Here is a 22,437-nt window from a genome sequence, read left to right as displayed (position 1 = left end):
TGATGAAACACAAAGGGCTGATGGCTGTTTCTCAAACTGGTGTGGTCATGTACTTTTCAGCTTTGTCTTAAATGATCGCTTCTCTTGATTGGAATGAGAAGTTTTCCACTGCAGAGTCTTGAAAAAGATGATCCTACTGTAATTATGCATAAGTTTCTAAGCAATAGGATATTGTAAGCTTAGTGAATATTCCCTGTGTTAGGAAGCAACAGTTTAAAATAACTTGAAGAAAATATTCCCAAAATGGTTGCTTTCAAAGGTAGGTGACCTCAGATGCAGTGGCCACATCCACAGGAAATGGCATGAAAGTTACCTGTTTTAATGTTAGCTAACTTGTCTTGTAGACCGAGGATTTGATCAAAGCCCTACAAGACCTGGAAAACGCAGCATCAGGAGATGCAACAGTGCGGCAAAAAATTGCCTCCTTGCCTCAGGAAGTTCAAGATGTTTCATTATTGGAGAAAATTACAGGTATGAAATTGGAAGATGAATGAACATGAGTCCAAAGAGTAACTTAAAGAAAAAAAAAATCTTTGATTTCTAAATAATCACAGTGTATGGTGGAGTGAATTTCTGCCTTTGTGTCCTTGTTTTTTGGCTCTTGGGTAGTTAATAGATAGCAATCTTAGGAAGTAAAATTGAAGGTGAAATGTACATAGCTTCTTCCATTTTTTTGGCTTGGACCAAGGCTTTTGTACTTGGAGAGCTTCAAAAGCATTTTGCAAGAATGTAAAGGAAATAGGGCCAGAGTTCTCAAATGGATGTGTTTTGATTTTGAAGACCTTGACTGTTAGATATTTTTGAGTTTTATCAGACTGCTGAGAACACACATACTCCTTGATTGCTATGGAAAAGGAGACTCGCTACTGCCATTAGTCTGTCAGTCTTTGTATAAACGGACTTTTGCAATTGTATTTGAAAAGTAATCTTAATAGAAGCATTTAATGGTTGAACTGATTTGACTCTTGTTCCTGGAAGTAGTTTTAATTTAGAATTTATGAACTGTCACTTATTCAGTCTTTTGTAATATACTCTTACAGTGTCCAACTGTGAAGTCTAGTGTGCAATTCATATGTTTGCTTGTATTGACACATTAGGAGTTATTCAGAGAAAAGGGGAATTAAAAAGTGCATACAATGTTTAAATGTGAAAACCACCTGATTTGTTTAACTGAATTCTGAAAGTACAGCCTAAAGTTTTAGTTTAACTAACCTGTTTATAGAGGCTAACGTCACAGATTTATCCCCCCCCAATCATTGACATCGCTGCAAGGATAAAATGCAGTCAGTCATGTCAATGTCTAAACCACACCATTGTTGGCTTGTTAGTCCTGCCTATTTCCTTTATATCCCCTGTGATAAGAACTCTTACTTTCCTGTCAAGCCAGAAGGGCATTTATGAGTGAGATGTTATTGTGCATGTGGTTGGTGAATTGTAGCGCTTCTGTCAAAGATTAAAGTTTTAAACTTCGTCCTCTAAATTACCCAACACTATTGCATGTAGACAAAGAGGCAGCCGAACGTCTTTCGAAGACCGTGGACGAAGCATGCCTGTTGCTAGCAGAGTACAATGGCCGGCTGGCAGCGGAGCTGGAGGACCGGCGCCAGCTGGCACGCATGCTGATCGAGTACACCCAGAATCAGAAGGATGTATTGACAGAGAAGGAGAAGAAGCTAGAAGTGAGTACTGATTACACCTTGCCAGCAAGACGATTGCCTCACCAAATGCTCCCGCGTGACTCCTAATCTATATGGTTCTCTCAAGGGAAATGATGCTTGGTGATATCTTTACATTTGGAGTAAAAAAGGAGTAGGAATGCAGTGTAAAAAGTCTGGAGAAAACAAATCTGTTCTGATGTTCAGTCTAGTATGTTTTAATACACGTGGACATGGAAGGCGCAGAACTCAATACTTTTTAAAGAAAAATAGGCTCACTTAACAAAGTTTCTTCAGATTTACTCTATTTTTTTCATGAAATCCCCATTTCCAAAAAGTTAACCTCCCTTTGCCATAAGTAGCTGGGAGGTTTTTTTGGTTTTTTTGGGTTTTGTTTTTTTTTTTTTTTTAAAATTCTTTTCGTTATGGATGAGTGCCCCTCATCTGCCTTCCCAGCCACTTCTTGGTAAGGGGATGCAGTTTAAACAAGATCTTCTGGTATCCATCCTTTAACAGCCACTCTTACCTACAGCTTCTGTGATGGAGCGTAAATTGGGCTGGTACCGAAAGACGATGACTTGCGTTCCTGCCGTAGCTCCCTTGAACAGGAGGGCAGGACGCTGTAAAATGAGACTACGCTGACTGGGCCCGAGCACCAGCTGCACGTCCTAGAGCGAGTGCCGGGGCTGCGGCAGCCAGCCGTTTATCTGAATCGTTCCTTCTCGGAGGAAGTGCTTTCAGCATCGCATCTTGGGACTAGCGTGGAGGTTTAATTAATGATTGTGGTTGTATGTCACTCTGCCATCTGTTAAACTGCCCCTTGGCGGCACATGAAGGGCTTCCTCTACACTGTCGGCTGCTGGCTGTTATGAACAGCTGTTGCTGGGTGGGACAGGAGTTGATGCAGAGGACAAAATCTTCTGGAGGGAGACTGTGCTGTAGCAATCGCGGGCTGTGTTTACTGTCATGACAAACCTAACCCTCTGACAGCTAGGCTACATTGCTCTGAGGTAAATTTCATTTTGAATGTTTTCTTTGCCATGTGTGTTTATACTACAGTTTCTCAACTCTTGTGACTGTGAACATGTTGTTTTTCCAGAGCAATGTTTTTTCCAAGTCAGCCAAACAAGTGCTGATGCTGCATTCAGAATTAGAGTGGATAGTTAATCATTCTGTTAGCTTGTTTAGCTTGAATTTCTTCAAGCGTAGCATCTGTCTTATGACTGAATCATTAAAAGGCTCTTTCAGACATAGATATGAAAGATGCCATCAAACCAAATCCTGTTTGGCACCTGATTTATTTGCTGAATATTAGTGGAAGTCTTGGGTCAGTTTTTTTTTTTTCCTTGCTGAAAGAAGGACACCCATCTAGTAGAAACATATATATATGTGTGTGTGTATATACATAAAGATATATAAATGATAGACATATTGCTGTTTCCCTTTTAAAAAAAGGGCAAGAAATAGCTAGCAAAATGCACAGCAATGTTTTAAAAAGCCCAGAACAATCCATAAATTTGAGTCAGTTTAAGACTGTGAAATTAAGAAATTCACAATGACAATGTTAAATTAAAATTTCTAATGCACCAGCTGAAATGTTGTGACAATTGTGGTGTTTGGCAAAATACCCTTTTGGTAAGGAATGTTACTTTAAAATTGTAACTCTGGCAGTGGCAGAAATGTAGTCCTGAAAATTAAGCGGTTCACTGGCTGAGCTACTTTGCTAATGGGAATAATCCTGTTGATGGCAACAGGACAGGTTGCTTGCCCACTGTTAAGTGTAAACACGTTCTTTAATACATTAGAAACTAAAGAATGATGTTATTAAATCTCTGTTTAGGTTAGCATCTTTGTCATTCTGCCAAAACAAGGTGGCCTTAGTACTGTAGAAGTCTAAAATGAGTTGCAGGAAATGCCACTCTTTAATGCTTAGTTAACATGAAGGCACAATTCATACTCATGTCAAATCTCAAATCTTAGCTGAGGGTTATTGCCTGATTAAAGCGTTCCATTGTTCTTGAGTTGTAGAGGGTTAATAAATAGTGGAAGATGTTGGTTACAGATACGGCAGGCCATATCTGCTCATCAGTTTTGTTTGAGTCTTTGATGTTCTCACAGTAACGTTATTGATAAGCCTGGATTTTTCTTTGTAGTGCTAATAAGCATTTTAATAGAAGGATCTGAAATTCTTGTAGCAATTAAGAATGTATTAAAACCCAAAACATTTACTCAAGCAAAGACTGAAATAAGAGAATAACTTAAAACAGTCTGATTTTACGTATCTACTCTTTGTATGCTTTGCTCTCTCAAGATACTCTTTCCAGAATCTTTGGTACTATTGACTGTAAGTTGTTTTTTTTTTTTCCCCTGTGAAGTAGGTTTCCTGACTCTCAGATGAGATGGCACTTTTGGATAGAAGATGGATTGTTTACTTCACCATCCTAATCTGGCCAAGGCTGCTAGTTGGGGAAATGGGTTTCTGGTAGTAATATGACTCAGGGCTTTATGTTAAGATATGAAAATGTCTGATTTGGAAATCACTCTGGGTATTTCCTGTATTTTATTTACTCAGGAAGTAAAGTCTTTTGCTATGTGAGTAATGAAAGTAGCTAATCTACATCTTCTGAAAAGCAGCTTTTGTGGTCTAAAGAGCTACAGTTGTTTACTAATCCTATTAATACTATCCCTCATGAAACACAACAAATTCTCAAAACATATACATAAACTCAGTGTATTTATGTCTAGTGGGCTAATGCTCAAAATATTTTGCAATGTCAAAACCCTGCGACACAGAGCTCTTGTCATTAATTGCAGAAAAGCTGTTTAATTAAGGGACAATATGCTGAGAGAGGTGGTCTTGGACCAGTGAATTACACTTCAGCATTGATAAAGACTGGCATGATTAGGAATTGGAACAATGTAGTGCTAAGAAGGACTGATAATGTGAAGGGAGAAAGCTGGCACAGAGCCTGAAAATTATAACATACAGACAAACTCTGCTTTTAGGGTAGCAGTTGAAAAAATTGAAAGTGTAATAATGAGAATTACTTTATCCGGGGGCGGGGGGAGGAGATTGTGATAATTTGATTGTAGTATAAAAGTGCTTAGAAGGAAAAGCTAGAATTCCTTTAATTCTGGCAATGGGCTGCAGAGCAAAATCAGCTGAACCAAAGCTGATGCTAAACAGCCTATAACAAGGCATATATTTTTAAGGGCAAATATTCCTTAGGTTAACTTACTGAAAGGTATGGTGGATTCTGTTGTTCAACATCTGAACACTGAATTTCTTTTTAAATGGTGTTTCATCTCAGTCAGGAGTTGTGGACTTGATACTGCAGCTGCTGTATGATCTTCCGTGGCCTGGACTAGATCAGAATCAGCCTAGACTTTCAGAACTGGTGTCCGGAAGTAAAATCCATTTTCAGACAGGCATAGAAACAAGAACTGGTGTTTCTATAAGAATGAGATAAGGTGTCTTCGTATCTCACATGAGTACTTCCAATGAAAGTTCTCTGATTTGTGTTATTTTTGGCCATCACTGCCCCTGTTACAATTACAGAGTACGATCAGCTGGGGAGGTTTTTTGTCCTTCAGCACCTGAGTCTATAGAACTTCAAGGGGAAGGATTGTCTTTTGAAGTCGGTGTATTCTTTGTGAATGCATGGCAGGCAAGTAGAAAAAAATCCAGGGAATCAGTTTGTGTAAAACTGAAACATAGGGGGGAGATACCTGGGAGAACGTTTCCGTGTTGGTGTACCAGGTGACTGTAAAATGAAGTCAACTAAATAGATGGGACTAGAAGAACCAAGTGAAAGTAGTGCTAGAAAATGGCAAATTATGTGGAAGCTTTATGGGTATCTAAAATAACTACTGACAATAGAAAATTTGGAGTTGGGGGGGGGTCAGATAAAAAAGTAGTGGAGAATGTGCATTCAGAATTTTTGTTTTGATTTGCAGTCAGTGACGCTGAGTTCTTCTCCACGTCCTCCAAATATCTTCTGTACCTGCGTTTGTAAAAGGTGACATGAGGAACATACTATAGTATATACAGTATATATATATAGTACAGTGTGTATGTGGAGGTATATGTGTATACATACAAATATGTGTGTGTATTTGCATGTGTGCATATATATATAAAAAAATATAAAGAACATACTGTATTGAAGATACAGTTTAGGGGAAATTTTCTGATTGTTGACTGCACCTGAAAAATTGTGCAGGACTTAGAATCCTGCTGAGAGCTGTGGGGGTTTTTAGATGTTGGTGGTTTTTAATATTCATGGCTTCAAAGCACCTTTAATAAAGTGTTAAAGCTGTGGCCACATGAATTTGCAAACCCTCTTTGATAATACATCTCTGAAGGATGAAGTACAATCTCACTTGAGGTTTTCTGGACTGCCCGGCACTACACATTTTCTTGAAATACGATTTAGTTCAGCGGGTTAATATGCAATTTATTGCTGTGTTGCTTCCACTGCTTAGGTTTTTGTTGCATGTCACTGTTGGCATGCCTTTGTGGCTGCTCCGTTCCTCGCAGACAAGAATTCTTGGGTTGTCGTACATTAATTTCAGTGGTTTAGGCAGGGAAGAAGAGATGATGTTTTAGTTTTTCAGCCAGGAAACAAAAATGTCAGTATTTACATGCGTGCAAGTAGCAGGAGATAGCTGTGGGAACTACGCAGCGCAGGGAGGTCTCCTGCTCTACACCCTGGGCAGGGCAAGAACATCCTGGACGGGAGCACCCAGGCAAAGAGTGTCATGCTCAGGTCTATAAAACTGAACTGCTGATTAACATGGCAAAAAGTGACTAACTGTACATCAGTATTTCCAGCTGTGAGCCAGTCGTGCCTTTGGGTGTGGGACAAGAGGGACGCTGTTCCATAGTGATACAATAAACATTGTGGTGAATCTGGTTCTGTTGTGCGGTATATGGCTCGAGGCAACAGCTGTGTTTCTTTGCACGATGCAAAGATGTAATTTCTTCTTCTTTGTAGGTACTTGTAGGCATTCATAATTATAGTAGTACTGCAAATGAAAACATACAAAAAAAAAAGGCAAATAAAAATAATCCAATTTTAATGTTTTTATGCATTTTACTGAAATAAACCAGTATATAACTACTCTTCTGCTTAGCAATCAAAAGCATGAAGATGCTTGAAGAGGGGTGAACATGTAGCTGTTTGCTTGTGCCCTAAAAGTTGACTTTTGTCATGAACATCATTTGCGCCCTCCCAATGTTTATTGTGGGAAGGATATGTTGCAAATGAAGCCAGGTTTCGTTGCCATTGTACAGTGGCAGCCTGGCCTAATTCTTAGAGAGCTTTTAAAGATTGCAAAGGCCAGTAGATGCGGAGGAGGCATCTCCAGCAGCTGGAGAAATGCTCTGTAGAGGCCTCTGTTGCTGACTCTTCTATGGACAACTTAAAGTTGTCCTCAGTGAAGAGGAGAGCAAGGAGACAAGTTGTGGTTTCAGAGCATGTAATTGTGCCAAGAGCAGAAATGCCACCTCTGGTGAAGCGTAATGAATGATGCCGCAAAAGAAAGAAGCCTTGTCAAATTTAAAAGAGCAAGACTGTGAACAAATTTAAGGTATGAAAATGAACTTAGCTCTGTAAGGACATGTATAATTCAAGCTCTGATTCCTGGACTGCATCTTTCAGATGCATTTTATATTAACCTCAGGTTTGTTGGTTTAGTGCTGCTGCAAAATAACAAAAACTGGCTTCACCACTAGCCTTTGTTTTCACTTTGCTTTTGAGGTGGGTTCTGCTGCACTGAACTTGTGAAATGGAAGGCTTTTTCCTCTCTGTTATCTGACTTCTTGCAGGGGCAAATTGAATGTGCAGCTGTTAAGAACCCCTCGAGGCATTTGCTGACTGCACGGTTGCTTTTGAGTTCTGCCAGGTACTGGAGAATATTCTGTCCCCTTGGCACTAAAAGACACGCTCCTGCAGTCAGGATGTCAGAACACAGATGATGTGCTGTGCAGCTGTAGGCATTTCTGCGCTCTTCTCCGCGGGTTTGTGGCTGCTTTGCCAAGAGGCCGTTTCAGCGCGGTGCTGGGCTTGCACTGGTTAGCCCTGCAAAGGAGGAGGAGCAGGGCAGCCTTGCTGCCTGTGCAGCTGCCTAACTGCACCAGAGCAGATGCAGGTCTTTTTCAAGGTGGCATGTGTGTCCTAGTCCAGCAAGTGTCCAGACAAACTATTTCAGAGGACTTTGGGCTCTGGATCAGGCCTTAAATGTGTCTAATCTCTAAATTGTGTTTGGTTGAATTTGCATGGAAGAAAGCAAGTTTATGGATAATTAATGTTTTGTTTCTGGTTCTTTTCTCTCTTGATTTTTGTGTGAATGTTTGTTAGCTGCCTTCTTTTTACCAAAACTGCTTTTATTTCTAGAACTGCAGGGTTTCTTTACAAGGCAAATTCATGTCTGTTTTGCAGACAGACTCTTCAAAATTTGCTTTCTGTGAGGTTTCGGTGGTTATAACTGCTGTGGAGAAAGCTGTTCCCCCCACCCGCCAATTGAACTGTTAGTAATTCTGCTTAGCCCACTGGCCAATGCCTTCCACCGCCATGTGGGGAAGACTGATTTACGCTTATACAGTATGAAATACAGGATTGAAGATGGTTTTAAAACTGGGCTTATTCAAACATGACACTTGAGAGAATGTGGAAGGAGGTGGGTTTGAAGGCGGGAGAAAAGTGCTGATGCACTTGGCACACTTTACATTGGAGAAGGGGAATTTTGAAGTGCTTTTGAAAAGGCCAAAAGGAATAGCCTGGCAGGAGGTGGAGTGAACATATATGTAGCATGTAAACTGGGCATCTTCTGTACAGAGTTGTTCTTGAGCATGGAACTGAAATCAAATGGTAGGCTTTTTTGAAAGTTACCTAAGAAATCGTCTATGCTACAAAAAAAAAAAAAAAGTTGGTTTGTCCGCTTAAGTGTATATATACTGGCAATACTGGTTAATAATAATCCATGCTTTCTTAGATAGTAAAGAGCAACCTTTTGAGGACAAAAAAAACCCCCAAACAAACAAAAAAACCCACCACAAACAAAAAAACCCCACCCAACAAAGCAAAACAAAAAAAGCCTTACTATTCTAATTTTGATGTGCTGTGTCTGAATATTCTGTCAGGATGTAAGACGAGAGCTTACTTGTGCTGTTCACATACTCACTGAGCAGGAGCTTGACTATCCTTGCTTCAGAAAGCTTTTCATTTTTGGTATTTTCTCCCAACACCCTTCATATTGGTAATTTCTTATAAATATGCTGTTATTGTGACATTTTTATTCTAACATGTTTTAATGAGTATGTTTTAAAAGTACTTTACATAGGTTAAGTGGCAAGCAGCAAAAGCTGAGGAATACCTAATCAACCTGCTATATTAGTGTTGTATATTTAAGGTTTTATACAGAGATTTTACATGACCATATAAACATATTACTGTCACACCTCTCGCTTCACTGTGTACTCTTTTCAGATTTTTGGTCGAGCCTCTGGTGCATTTTTTTCCCTGCCTTCTGTGGTCTTTTGCTTTCATACATCTGGTTCAGGCTACAGCATATCAAAACTGAGACTGACTTGCTGCTCTTCCTATGCACTTTCTAAATTCTGATTAATGCTTAACTAGATGTTTTTCAGTAGATGCAATTGCTGTGATGACTTACAGCATGTTACTGCTTGACCCAGCAGAGGAATGGAAGTGTCCAGTGCAAATTCTAAGCTAAAATAAAATGAAGTCTGTGCTGTGTAACTCAACAAGGTGAACCAAGCCATGCAGCAGTCCTCAGAATTAATTTCCTGTCGTGTCGATTACAGTCTGTTTTATAACGTTCAAGCAAGGCTTCTTTTGAATGAAACGCTTCCATCAGATTCGTTCAGTGGTGCTTGATTCTGATTTTGCATTTGTTTTAAGGGCTAAGTATCTAATTCACTTGGCCACTGTGGATGTAGAACCCTGCATACTGAAAGGGAATGTTGATTAGCAAAAGCATTCATGTGGCGCAGTGCCAGTTTTTTCTGTATTATCCTGAAACTCCTGCTTACAGCAAAGATCTCATTATTTTGTCTAAAAAAAGCAAATAGCATCCAAATACTATTAATCTTAATGAAAGCTTACTATGCAGCAAGGCAATTAGCTAGATACACAGAGTACAAGCTAAGACCTCAGAAAGCAGTGGGGTTTTTTAAGTGCACTTCATATTTTTTCAGTTTTATAGAATGGAGGGACCTTATGCAAAAATCTGCAAGATGCAGTTTCAAAGCATGTCGTGTAAAGGGGCTAAATGAAAAACATGGTTTTCCATAAAACCTGCTTCCAGAGTCCTACATTGAGAATATGGCCACAACTCGGTTTGTGGAAAAAGAAAAGCCCCTGAGCCTGGAAGGGAGTTTCGTGTCTCTGCTTACGCATATCCCTGAGTGGAGTTGGGGTATGTTCCTGAATAGTACAAATGGCAAATACAAATAAGCGTGCATATGAAGGATTGTGTCTCCCTGGTAGGTGCTTCTTCCATGTTGCAGTGGGACTTCAGAATTCTCCACTCCTAGGAGCAGCGGCCCAGAAGCGGTGGGCTGCCTCCAGGCTGTGTCTTCGATACCCCGTCTTTAGATCGTGGCCTTGTTCTTGGCTTGGTGTGCCGGCCAGGTGCTTCAGTGCAGTCAGCGCTCCCTGGCCCAGCCTCGGTGTCCCGTCTCAAGTCCTTTTCTGCTCTGCCACGAATCAGCACGACCTTTCGGTACCAGAGCAGATGGAAAGTGTTGAGCATGCAGGAGACAGTTCTCTGACGTAGTCTGTGTTGCGTATCAAATCTGTCCGGCAAGTGTTCATCTCTTCTAGGAAATCTTGGTTCCTGGATTATTCCCTTAGAACATTATTTCCATTCCTGAATTCAGTGATATTTTTCTGAGCCAGAGTTTTTAATGGTTTTGGGGCTGTTGCTGACTCTTGTGAGTCTTTTTTTCTTGTAACAGATAGGATTTAGGCCTCACTGCTTTACCAAAAACTTTTGTGTTAATGCCTGCATTAACCTACTGGTAGAGAAGAATTACTTAGAATTGAACAGATGTGCTTCTTAAGGTGACTTGTTTTTTTTTTTGTCGTCATATACGTACAAAAGTCTCTGTGCAAATTGAGAAGGTATTTCTGATAGCTCAGTACTCTGTGTAGCTCTCAATGTAGCATATCCCTGAAAATGAGGATAAGTTAAAAGCAGTATTTTCCTAAACATTTGAAGCTGTTAATTGTAAATCTGGGAACAGGTTGCTGCTGTTAATGTGTAGAGGAATTGCTTCTCAGTCTGTATGTTTGCCATAGCATAAAAACCAGAACAGAAGTACGGTTTGCATGCATCTTAGTGGTTCTTCATTTGTCGACATGTTTTCTCAGAGCTGGGCTATCAAGCAAGGCATTGCAAAAATTCTCACTCCCCTAAATAGTTCTATCAGGAAAGAAATATTGTTTGGATCTAATACAATTGTAGTAGTCACACAAACGGTCTTCAGCAAAAAAACCATGGTGTCCTAGTCCTAATTGCCTACTAGAAGTAGCGTATCCTGGTCCTTCTGTCAGTTTTGCCCTGAAAGTGGCAAGACGTCAGTCTTCCCATGGAGGTAGACATTGCATTGTATCTGTTTTTACAGAATTCTTCTGTGTGGATCTTGGCAATTCAAGCAGTATTTGAGATATTTTCTTGGCTTATGCTTGGAATTTTCACCTTCTACCCCATTTATCAGACTTGGAGGACTTGCCAGCTGCCTTGCCCTTCTTGATTTCTTTTCTATCTTTAGTAAGAATTACTCCAGCAAAAAAAAATTCTGCCGATATTCACTCTTGACAGAGTTTGGCATTCTTGAAAAAGCGCTGCCCTTTCTTGCCTGGCTTGGTATCCATCACTCCCTGACAACGTCCTGAATTACGACTTTTAAAAATTTTTTTTTAAGACAGTCTTTTTTGGGGAAAAGAAAGCCGTCTCTGAATCCAGCCTCTTCCACCTTCTATCTGTAGGCATTTGGAATACAATAAATGTTTTTGCTGTCTCTATCCCGTATGTGCGGGAGCTGGTGTTCTGCTGTCTCCCTGCCTCACATTAATGGTGAGGTGCCAGCCTTGAGCAGAGTACTCCATTTACCATCTCTCTCTTTCCCCAGTATTGGCTTCCACGTTCTCTCGGAGAAGTACGCTAAGTGTCGAAATCCAGTACTTCCATGGCTTTCCTCTTTATCTGCTTTTGTTCTGTATTCATGCTTAAAAATCTGGTTTTTTTTTCCTGTTTTTGTTCTCTGTCTTCATAATGTGACTTTCTTGACTTGTTTCCTTATTTAAGTATTTCCCAAAATGGTATAACTAGGGATGTGGGGTGCATTCTTATTTTGATCCTGATTCTTTGTCTTCCATTAAAACAAAACAAATCCTCGCAATCCTAAATTAATGGGCACACCTTCTCCTGAGTTCCTTTTGTTGTGAACAGTACACTTCAGTTTATGAAGCTGGTAGAGCTTTGTGTGAACTTGATTATTTCAGTATATATCCTATGTATGTTAACAAAAGTGTTTGGTTATGATGGTACGTTAACTTGCTGAGCCTCACAAAAGGATTTAAGTTTGAAATAGGCTGTTAAAGGACATTCTTATTTGGTGCTGGCAGGAAATTTATGGAATATATTTATATAGCCATTCCAGGCATAGGGGTATTCTGAGTTGTTGCAATCGACTGCTGCTCTCACTATTCTAATTCAAAGTAATGAAACACAGAGGGTGTAAACTCATTGCTTGTAACCCCACAGGAACTGCTCTGCTTTGATATTTGGAGAAGGTGAAGAGAATTTCCATCATTGAGAAGGTTAGAAGGACTGGATTAAAGTTCTAAACTCTTCAGAAAGATGTTTTGATTAAATGTGTGCCTAGTTTTATTTGATTTTTAAAGATAAACTTCTGTTCTCTGGTAAACTGTTCTCTTTGCCAAGTAATTAAGAAATGAAAAATAAGTTAATATTACAGCTGACTGTATGGAAGCCTACTCTGTGTACTATTTTTCTTAAGTTCATTGTTTCCTGCATTCTGGAGATGCCATGAAAAATATGCCATGCGCAGTTGGGTAAAGACTGGTGCATTCCAAAAGAAATTATGTGATACTGTTTTTTTATTACTTAAATAGCCATCTTCTGTGACTGTTACATAAATCTTTAGAATCACAAAACTCTGAAAATTATATAAACATCAATCTTAAATTGAGCTTCTGTGTTAGTTAACTTGGGTATGTGTTGGTCTGCTCTTAAATGGCCTCTAAACATAATTTAACAAGGTATGGGTCGGTCTTTCATTTTCAGGGTCCAAACTCTTCCTCTGTCTTCTCATTATGCAATACTAGTCACTGTTACCTGGTGTCTCTTAGATTGTGGAGATTTCTGAAGATTGATAGATGTTTCTTACTGGAGTTTTAATGCTCAATCCAGACCTCATTTGTGGAAAAACTACTTGCAAGTTTCCTCTTCATGGATTTTTCACTTACTGTTTTTCTCCCTTAGTAATAAAATTCTGAAAATTTTAGTGTCTATATTTTGCTTGGTTTCAATCCAGTGTGGATGTGTCTTTCTCTGGTTTACATTTAGTGATCGTACACATATTTCTGTGTTGTTTGCTGACATGCCAGTCTCATGGTACAGCTGTGTGGTTGCTATCATGACTTGTCTAACAACCCTATTTCGCAACCAAAACTTGGTTTTGATTTAATGACTTGAAAGGGAAAACCGGATTATCTAAATATTCCAAATTGATCAAGCTTGAAAAAACCCGAGCATTTTAGCAGCATAGTAATACTAATACCTCTGGCGTACCTCAGCCTGCTGCCTTTGTCAGCAGAGGAACGCGTGTTCCTCCTCCGGCCGCGGGTGGAGGTCGGTAGCCTGGGGAAGAATACAAGAGTAGAGCAGCTATGTAATGACACTTCTCTCAGATACTCTACCAGGCGCCAGTGGGTGCAGGTTTGGGGGCATTTTACATAGCTTCCAGGGCAGGATTAGTGGTTTTGGGATGCCAAAGCTTGTGGACTTTCTGTTGGTACCTGGCTGTGAATTTGGGTGCAGGTGACAGGGTCTGCAGTTGTGCCAGCAGTTGCTCAGAGAGCCAGTGCCTTGCCACCTCCCCCCAGAATCCTCACCTGGAAAATACTCCTAGCTTAACTAAAAGCACTGTTAATTGACCTGTGCTTAATCTTCGTTCTCTTGTCTCTTTCCCTCAGGAATATAAACAGAAGCTTGCTCGGGTAACCCAGGTCCGCAAGGAGCTGAAATCCCACATCCAGAGCCTTCCAGATCTGTCACTGCTGCCCAATGTCACAGGAGGTCTGGCACCTCTGCCGTCTGCTGGTGACCTGTTTTCAACAGACTAGAACAAATGGTGTCCCCCAGTTTCCATTATTACCAGCAGAAGTAAGAAGACTCTGGTGTTGACTGGAAATCCAGTCTTCCAAGATCTACAGTAGGAAGGAACTTGCAGACCCTGCTTTCAACCTCTTGGCTGCTCATGCTCACCCTCTCTCTGTGTACACTGGCTCACGTTGAGGGGAGGAAAAAGAGCGAGTTCTTGTGAGCTCTGAAGGGAGTGGGGATAGTCCGTATAGGCAAACTTTTCTCATATTTTTCCATACTCTTTAGTTGCTGTTTGCTCTTAGCACTTGTCACCCCCACAAAAGTCATGAGAATCATGTACATATATACCTGAAAAGTTTTCAAAAACAGGTTGACCATATAACATTTTTCTCTGTAAAAGTATCGTATTATTTCTGAATAAGTCTTGTCTGTTTTAGTTGGGTTTCTGAACCTCATCTCTGAGAGCAGTAGAGTGGCTAGCGGGCTTCGTAGGGATGTGTGTGTATGCAGAGACTGTACCATGGCAGCGTAAGAAGGCGGCATCTACTGAACAATGGTAGAGAGAAATATTTTTCTTGAATCTACAGTTCCTCATTCTGTGGTGGGACTGACATGAAGGTAGTTCCTATTTGGCATGTACGTAAATGGAAACCCACCACAGGCAATAAAAATACGCATCTTTTCTTTGTGAACTAGAGATAGCTTCATAATTTACACTCTGCTGAGCAATGCAGAACTGGATGTTACCTAAATGAGAATGGAAGCAAATTTTGCGCTAGCTTAGATTTATACCACATTTATCCTCTTCATTATACAAAATCAGATGGTCACAGAAGCTTTGGCTTAATGAACTGAGAGGTTGGAATGGTGTATTGCAACTGGTGATATCCCAGTGACAGGCCCTGCCTGATCCACTCTGAGGATGGTTACATTGAAAATACTATTCTATAAATTCTCTCCATAGCTTTAGTGAAGTTATTTGATGAACAGAAGTTAAATGTGGTATAAATACTTATTTATATAGAAAATAGACCCATATATATGCACATATCCTGTATGCACATGTACCATGTCCATGCATGTAGATATTAGAAGGATGTACTTAATTTTGTGTCACAGATTATTGTGAGTTGATTTTTATAATCGGGAAAAGTCAGGAAAGAGAAAAAAAAGACGGCAAATTTAAAATATTCTTAATTCCATTATGTTGCTAGCTAATGTTTTAGCTGCTGTGGGTGTAGTTGCATTTCATTTTGTGTGTTAGGTCTAACAAGCTGGACTCTGATCACTGAAAACCATTCCAATTTGGATAACAATTCTGTTTCAATTTAGCACTTCTCACTATAAAACATTTTAAGTTTCTGGAAACACTTGATCTGATAATACAGGTTTTGTAACACAGAGGCTGAAATTAGTTGAAGTGATGTGCTGTGTTTGTGCCTCCCTATAGTCTTAAGCTGCTGTTGTCAAGGACATGAGAGGAAACCTACAGAAATGCAACGCTTGTTCTGTGTCCTCATTAATTTATTTTACAGGGTATTCAGAAGTCCTATTCAGCATTCAGTTAAAACAAATAATACAGCATTTTTTGGCCATTAAGTTGTTAAGAAGCTCATATCCTTTTCTGACTGACACTTCATTTTGTCCTTTTTTTAAAATTCCTTGCACCCTTACTGCCCAGCCAAGAAATATGTTTTTCTCTTTAGTTTACAGGAAATTTTCCAGTGGCAGAACTAGTCTTTCCATGAATTGGCTTGATTGTACAGTGTTTTATGGTCCAACATTATTTAGATAAAACACTGTACATTCTCTCTGCTTTTGCCAAAAATGAAAAACAAAAAAACCCCCACCAAACCTCAAAAACCCAAACCAAAAGACTCATTTCTATCCTGTCTCAGCTCATGGAGTTACCCTGAGGCTGTTTTAACCAGTAATTATTTTGACCAACAATTGAATGTGTATCCATTATAGGACAAAAAAGCTGTCATAAAAAAAAATTATGTAGACAAATGTGTTGACATCTCACGCTGTTGTTTTGGGCAGATCTTCTGTGAGAGAGTTGTATGTCTTTTTTTTTTTTTTAATTGTTTTGATTTTTTTTCCAAATATATGTGTGTGTTTTATTTTGCTTAATTTAAATGAAGTCTTGTGGTTTTTAATTTTATTTGTTTTACTTTTTGGGCAAAGGGCATCTGGTGAACTGGGTGACATTCTCTCAAGGTTAAACAGATTTCCCCAAGGTGTGTCTTTTTTTAACAAAAGCTTAAATCCGTATATGAATTGCTTTAGGAATTAATTTAGACATATAGGCTGCCATTTGTGACAGCAGTATATTCTGAAATGTCTCATAGATATCTATTTTTGAATAAAGAGGGTGTCGTTGAATAGTAGTGGTTTTACTTTTTTTTTTCCACAATGCAGGTGTTGCTCTGGCACGCCATGGGCTTTGTTTTGTTTTTTTTTTTCCCCTCTAAAATCAGAGGCAGTGGCTGCTGAATGGTCCTTGCATTAGAGTTTGTAGATGTAGAGTATCATCTGAGTTTGTCAAATTACAGTCACGCTTTCTGACAGCTTATAAACCAAATCAATATGCAGCTTTCCCAGGTGATTATCGCAACGACCAAAATAAAATATGCTCCCCTGCACTAACCTCTGATTTGAGGGGCACAGGGTACAGAAGACTAACAACTTCTCTCAGGTTATATGGATGACATGTAAATAATTACTCTTAAAAAAATACAAAGAAACAAACAAAAGCCAAACCTGGAAGCCAGGTAACGAGCATCAAGAGCTGCTGTTACAGCAGGATCGAAGCCTTTCTGCTGTAGAGGAGGGGGGTCTTCACCTCTTGCTGGGTGTTAATTCTCTTAGAGGGCTGAGGGGGGCTTATGGGTTCTTCACTCTGATTAACTACTCTACAGTGGTCTCTTTGGGCAAACTTAGTGATTGTTTCATATGCCTTGGAGAATATCTGAAAAGCTGCTTACATTTTTATACCAATTTACAAATCTTCTATTAAAGAGACTATATTTAGTACTACTTTCATAAAGGGCTTGCAGAAGTTTGATACACAGCAGGAGGGAGTCTGATGTGATTCCTTCCAGTGAAAAGCCACCTTTGTATCGTGTTTTGTAGGAACTAGAGTGAGGTTTTCAAAGACGTAAAATGTGGCTAGGTACTGGATGTCCTTTCTTGCCTTTGAGAATTTTTTTTTTTAAGAGCTGAAACAAATGCCTCCAAAAATATTTGACTGTTATGCAACTTCCAATGGAGTTAACTACTTCAGTGGACTGGTGTGTGTTCCCTTCACGCTGCGTACTCCCCAGGTGTTGCTGTGTAACGAACTCATGTTGGCTTACGCGTCTGTAGAAGGGGGGAACTCGATCCTGGGTAAAGATCGAGGTTATAATGGCGATGAGAAGGCAAGGCTGGCGTAGCTTCAGAGCAGTGGAGGTGGTGAGCAGCCGTGCTGCCTGGCGCCCGACGTCTCGCCCCGGAGCAAGATTGCTGTGGGCTTAGTCCAGTTGCTTACTCGGGCCAAATGCCGATACGTTCCCTGGTCAGTTCTAAACTTCGTGTATGTTTCTCTTAAAGATTAGATAGAAAAAGTATAAACTGCACCTCATGCCATCTGAAGAAAAATGATCTTGTAAAACATTTGAATGGAACGTCGCCATAGACGCTATGAGGGTCCGTTAGCGGAGTGACTGGGACATGCGTTTGCCAGGGATTTCACTTGCTGCTAGGGAAGTGCCACAGGCATCGGCTGCCTTTTTCCTGTGTGAACCTTGCTATGGTTTGTGAGGTTGGAGTCCACCAAGTTTCCTAGGGCTAGTCGTATTTTGGAGATTTTTGGATAATCAAGCAAGGAAAATGGGCCAGAAAAACTGGGAAGCTTTGGAAGCCTTGGAGGTTCGGTATTGCTGCAAGACAAAGATAATTTTGCATTAGCACCGAAAGTATTATTTTTGTACCATCTCAGAAAGTAAATTCTTGTCTGCATAGCCGAGTAAAATGAAAGTGAAGTTTGAATCAGTGGTTTATAAAGCAGAAGGATAGAAGTGTTCCTGTTAAAATATGGCAAGTAAAGAGTCTCAGATGGAAAGCGGCGGGGGTGCTTTCACAGTGCAGGAGGCCGTGTGATGGACGATGGGGAGGGTTGGCTCGGTTGAGCAGCACCTGATCGGGAAAGGAAGAATCAAAGTTTGAGGTTTTACATACTTGCAGGCTTGTATTTCGCGGCTTTATGCTTGCTGCGAGAGGATCTAGGACATGCAGGAGAGGGCCTCCGTGCCAGCACGCTGAGCACGTGGAGAGGCTTGGTGAGGTGTCCAGCTCAGGGCTTCTCTAGAAAACCCAAGAAGCAAATAAGCTTCTTTAAGGGATTATATTGTGAAAAGCAAGGTCTTGTGGAAAGAGGATTGAAAGGAAATGAGTGTGAATTACAACGTAAATGCCTTCGTGTCTTCTAGAGAGTCGCCGCAGCCTTTCCCTTCTCCTTCCTTCCCCTCTTTTTCCACTTGCAGGAGTCGTGTGAAAAGTCTGCTGGAAGGCAACAGTACGTAGAAAATTGTTTCTTTATTTGTATTTTCAGTAGGGGTTTCACATGGCACCGTTTAGCAAGAAGTTCAATAAAGGCTAATACCCTACCAAGCCTCCACATATGCTGGAGCAGATGAAACTTCATGGTTATGCTGGTCCAGAATGCAGGAGGCTTTTAATGCAGGAGTGTCCGAGACCCTTACGGAGGGGATCAGTGCTCTTGGCTGTAAAATGCCCTGCGCCGGTGGGCAGTGCAGCGATGCGAAGGGTGGGAGACGAGGCGTGGAGGTGGGCTTCACCCGGGGAGGGAGCGGCAGCATGGGGAATATGCCCCGAATCCCGTGCTTGGCATCCCCTCGTTCTTGTTACTAAACTGCCCGGCTTCTGCCGCGTGAATCAATGAAGCAGCCGTTCCAGTGAGATGGTGGGACATCTGCCACTCTAATTGCCACAGCAGATGACAACCATCTACTCTGCTGCCGTTGTCAGATATGGTTTTTGAGATACTTTGTGTGCTGTCCAGGAAATAGAGGCTAAAGTGTGTATTAATATAGGACACCCAGTTGTGCATCTGCCTCATATATTTTTTTGGCACAGAGTTAACTATGAAACGTTTTTCTCCACCTAAAACTGTGTGTCTTTTTACAGTTTTTCTGATGCTCTGGGGCGAGGGAAGCTTAATTCTTGTCTTTGGAGATTAAGTAGCCTCAGATGGGTCTTCTGTTTTGTTTTGACCAGCCACACTGCCAGCGGCAGTGGGGAAAACCCAAAATCTCCTCTCGGCTTCCCTTTGGCTGTGTTGCTGTGGCTGTTCTGGGGCTTGCGGAGGAAGCTGGCGGTGAAGCGCTGCAGATGCCCCTGCCCCGTGGTGCCTGCGGCGGCAGCTGGGGCCGCTTCTCGTCCATCCCCGAGCAGGCAGGCAGCCGGCCGGGGGCGGGCAGGGCGGCTCCGTGGGACCAGCCAGCGCGGGTTCCAGCGGTGCAGCCCCGGGAGGGAGATGTTTAAGGTAAACGAGCGCTTTGCGCACAGAAATACCCACCGAGCACCCAGCAGCCTGAGGGGCAGGCATTCTGCAGCCCCAGCGAGCCTGGACCCTTGAAAGTGGTTGCAAATACATGTCTCGGAGTTTTCCTCCGCTCAGGGATTTGATGTGGCATGGCAGCCTGGCTGGGGACTGTGGTCAAGTGTCGTGCTGCTGCTGAAATGAATCAGTGTGAGAACTAATAATAAATCATAAGCAGATTTAGGGTCTTGTCTTTTCTTTCTGGGAAGAGAAAAGCGGCTGACCGAAAGCACGCTTGTCTGCTGCAAGTGCCTGGCTGGCTCTCGCCAGTGTCCTTACTGGTTTGTCTGTGTGAAGTCCAGCCCAGGCAGGAGCGGTGCTAGGGACAGGACGGGGACCTGCCCTGTGGAGCAGAGGAGAGCCGGGACCAAAACCGCGGGGCTGGGCTGGTGGGCTCTTCCCTCCTGGGGGCTGCGTGAAGGGTTCAGGCGGGCACAGAAAGGCTGTTTGAGTTGTCACTCGATGGCCACGCTGAAAGAAGCGTCTCTCCGTGGTGTCTCCTGCACCTCCCGTGGTCTTGGAAAAGGGGGATGGCTTCCCGCGGGAGCGCAGCGGGAGCTCTTGCCATCTGGGTTTTATTATGTGTTTTTCTCTTGCTGCTTGATGGTGCCTCAGGTGTCCTGTTGGTTCAGTGAGTGTAAAAACGCGTCTGTGTTCGCAGAGAAGGAGGGAGAACTTTGGAGGGGTGGTGGGATTTGAAAATCCCACAGAATTGTACTTGTGCACGCTCTGATTTATGGTAGTTTGTCCTAGTCTCGATCCATCAATGAAGGTAAGTTAAAGGTCCTCAAGTCTAAAATGAGTTTACAGTCACTTCTTGGCAAGTCAGCATCTCTGGCGGGCTGAGATGTATTAATAACCTCTCCTCTACACCTAAACAGTCTCACATTGCCTTGCCACTTGGGCTAATGCTGAATTACAAATTCTCCTGTGCAATGGATGCTGTAAATATTTAATTTATAGTTTATCGCTTGCATGGCAAGAGTGCCAAAGAGTCTCATGGATGTAGCACAGTACAGCGTTCGGTGATCCAGGGATGTGCGCAGGGAAGCCGTCCCAAGCTGTGGCAGCCGACGGTGCCTGTTCTCCCCGGGGAAAGGCCCCGGCGCCTGCGGCACCGGTCACGCTGTTCTCGCAGTCCTTAAAGGACGACTAAGGAGGTGTGTGGGGCAAACACCCGTAGGCTTGATGGAGGCGCCCCAAGTGATTCATTAGGCTCTGCAAAGTCTGGGAGGGGGGGTGGTTGCTGGGTAATGGGGGAGAAACCAGCCCTGAAGAGAGCCAAACCCCAGAGCCAAGCTGTAAACGCAGCATTTGGAGTCTTACGAGCTCGTTTCTCGTCAAAGCAGCCTTGCTCTGCCGAGCCTCAGATGGATGGGAGTGACCTTCAGAAATAGCTGTGCTAATGTTTATTTTATCAGGATCCAGCTTCGAACCAGAGGAGCTGCCGGTTATTTTTAAACCAGGCATTGAGCAGCTTGAAGCCTGGCTCAGCAGAGCTGTGTAACAAATGCTCTTTAAAGTAAGGCTGTGCATCATCGCTGGCTCTGAGGAATGTTCCTGACAAGGGAAGGCAGCGCTGGGTTCATGCTGTTAACTCCTTCGGGCACCGCAGCTCCTTTGCGGCTGTCTGTGCTCCTGGGGCTTGTGTCTCGGGGGCTGATGCTGCCAGAGCTGGGGGCCAGCGTGGTCCCCACCGCTTGCCCTCCCGGCTGCAGGAGGAGGAGAGAATCCCCATCCCCGTCTCTGCTGGAGCTCCTGCCCTGTTCGCACACCGTGGGGTGGGCACTCTCAGTTTCTGTTCCTCGGGTGAGCTGCTCATGGCAGCCCCTCAGCCCTCCCGTGGGCCGGACCCTTCCTCCGCTCCGGCGTCCCCACTGCAGCCTGCGGTGGTCCCAGCCGCATTCTCTGGTTGCATTCGAGAAGAGCAGGACGGAGCGAAGTGGTGGTTAAACCTCCACAAGGTAAGGGGAGAAGGATCGCGTGGCCATGTTGGATGATCATCTTGAAAGATTTTGTTGGCCAAATAACCTGCTGCCACGCACGAAGCCTGCGCCCGGCAGCGCCCGCCCCGGCCCCTCGCCTGGAGCAGGAGCCGAGGCTGCTGCCCGCCCCGCGCCGGGCTGGCGCAGGGCAGCGCCTGCCAGAGCTGCCTTGGGTGAGCAGAGCCGGGGCGCTGGCACGTCTGGCCGGGGACCCCCTGCCAGGCTCGGGCGAGGCGAGCAGCCGTGTCTGGAGCGCTGCACGTGGAGACTCCCTGACCTTCACAGAAAGAAGCTGGAGGACGGGTTCCCCTGGGTAGGAAGGGCTCCCAGCTCCCCATCCACCCTGGATGGCGGCTGGGCCGGGACACCCCAGCAGCCGCCGGCAGCGTCGGGGTGACTGGGACCAGCCTGGCGCGAGCTCACCGAGCGGGGTCCCCTTGTGCTACAGACCCTCCCCTGCTTCGGGCGGGCGCTGCCTGCGCCGGGTGCGTCCCCTCGGCCTGGGGCTGTGTGGCTGTGGGAGCCCGTGGCTGCAGCAGGAGACCACCAGGTCTGTAATGTTTTTTCTGGTGTTTAACAGGCGCAGGCAGGCTCCCATGATCTTTGTGGGGAGAAAGCAGAAGGGTTGTGTTCTGGTGTGGGAAGCACTTGTCTTCAGCGGCGCCTTGACCCCTGTTCCAGGCTGGAGAGAAATCCTCACCCTGCTTCCCCATCCCTGTGCTCAGCCACCCCTTTTCCCTCGCTCCCAGGCTGGGTTTCTCCAGCCGCGCTGGCAGCTTGCCCGTGGGTGGCCCCGATGAGAGCCTGGGCATGC

At 43.2% G+C, this 22,437-nt stretch overlaps 1 protein-coding gene across 10 annotated transcripts in view; it reads left to right on the top strand.

The window, feature by feature from the left end:
- The window catches only part of RPRD1B (regulation of nuclear pre-mRNA domain containing 1B), a 74,504-nt gene that overhangs the window by 11,959 nt on the left and 40,108 nt on the right, over nucleotides 1-22,437 (top strand). For 4 of the 10 annotated variants that reach the window (XM_075166942.1, XM_075166948.1, XM_075166944.1 and 1 more), the window contains 2 exons: nucleotides 345-471; nucleotides 1,504-1,679. In XM_075166942.1, the coding sequence (XP_075023043.1) occupies nucleotides 345-471; nucleotides 1,504-1,679 (303 nt within the window). Of the gene's footprint in view, nucleotides 1-344; nucleotides 472-1,503; nucleotides 1,680-2,187; nucleotides 2,810-4,030; nucleotides 4,178-12,449; nucleotides 12,506-12,992; nucleotides 13,010-13,903; nucleotides 16,419-22,437 lie in introns of those variants that run through there. The other 6 variants (XM_075166946.1, XM_075166947.1, XM_075166945.1 and 3 more) reach the window with 6 other exon arrangements.

The sequence above is a fragment of the Calonectris borealis genome, chromosome 17, assembly GCF_964195595.1.
Source record: "Calonectris borealis chromosome 17, bCalBor7.hap1.2, whole genome shotgun sequence".
NCBI classification, from domain to species: domain Eukaryota; kingdom Metazoa; phylum Chordata; class Aves; order Procellariiformes; family Procellariidae; genus Calonectris; species Calonectris borealis.
This window is presented reverse-complemented; position numbering and strand designations above follow the sequence as displayed.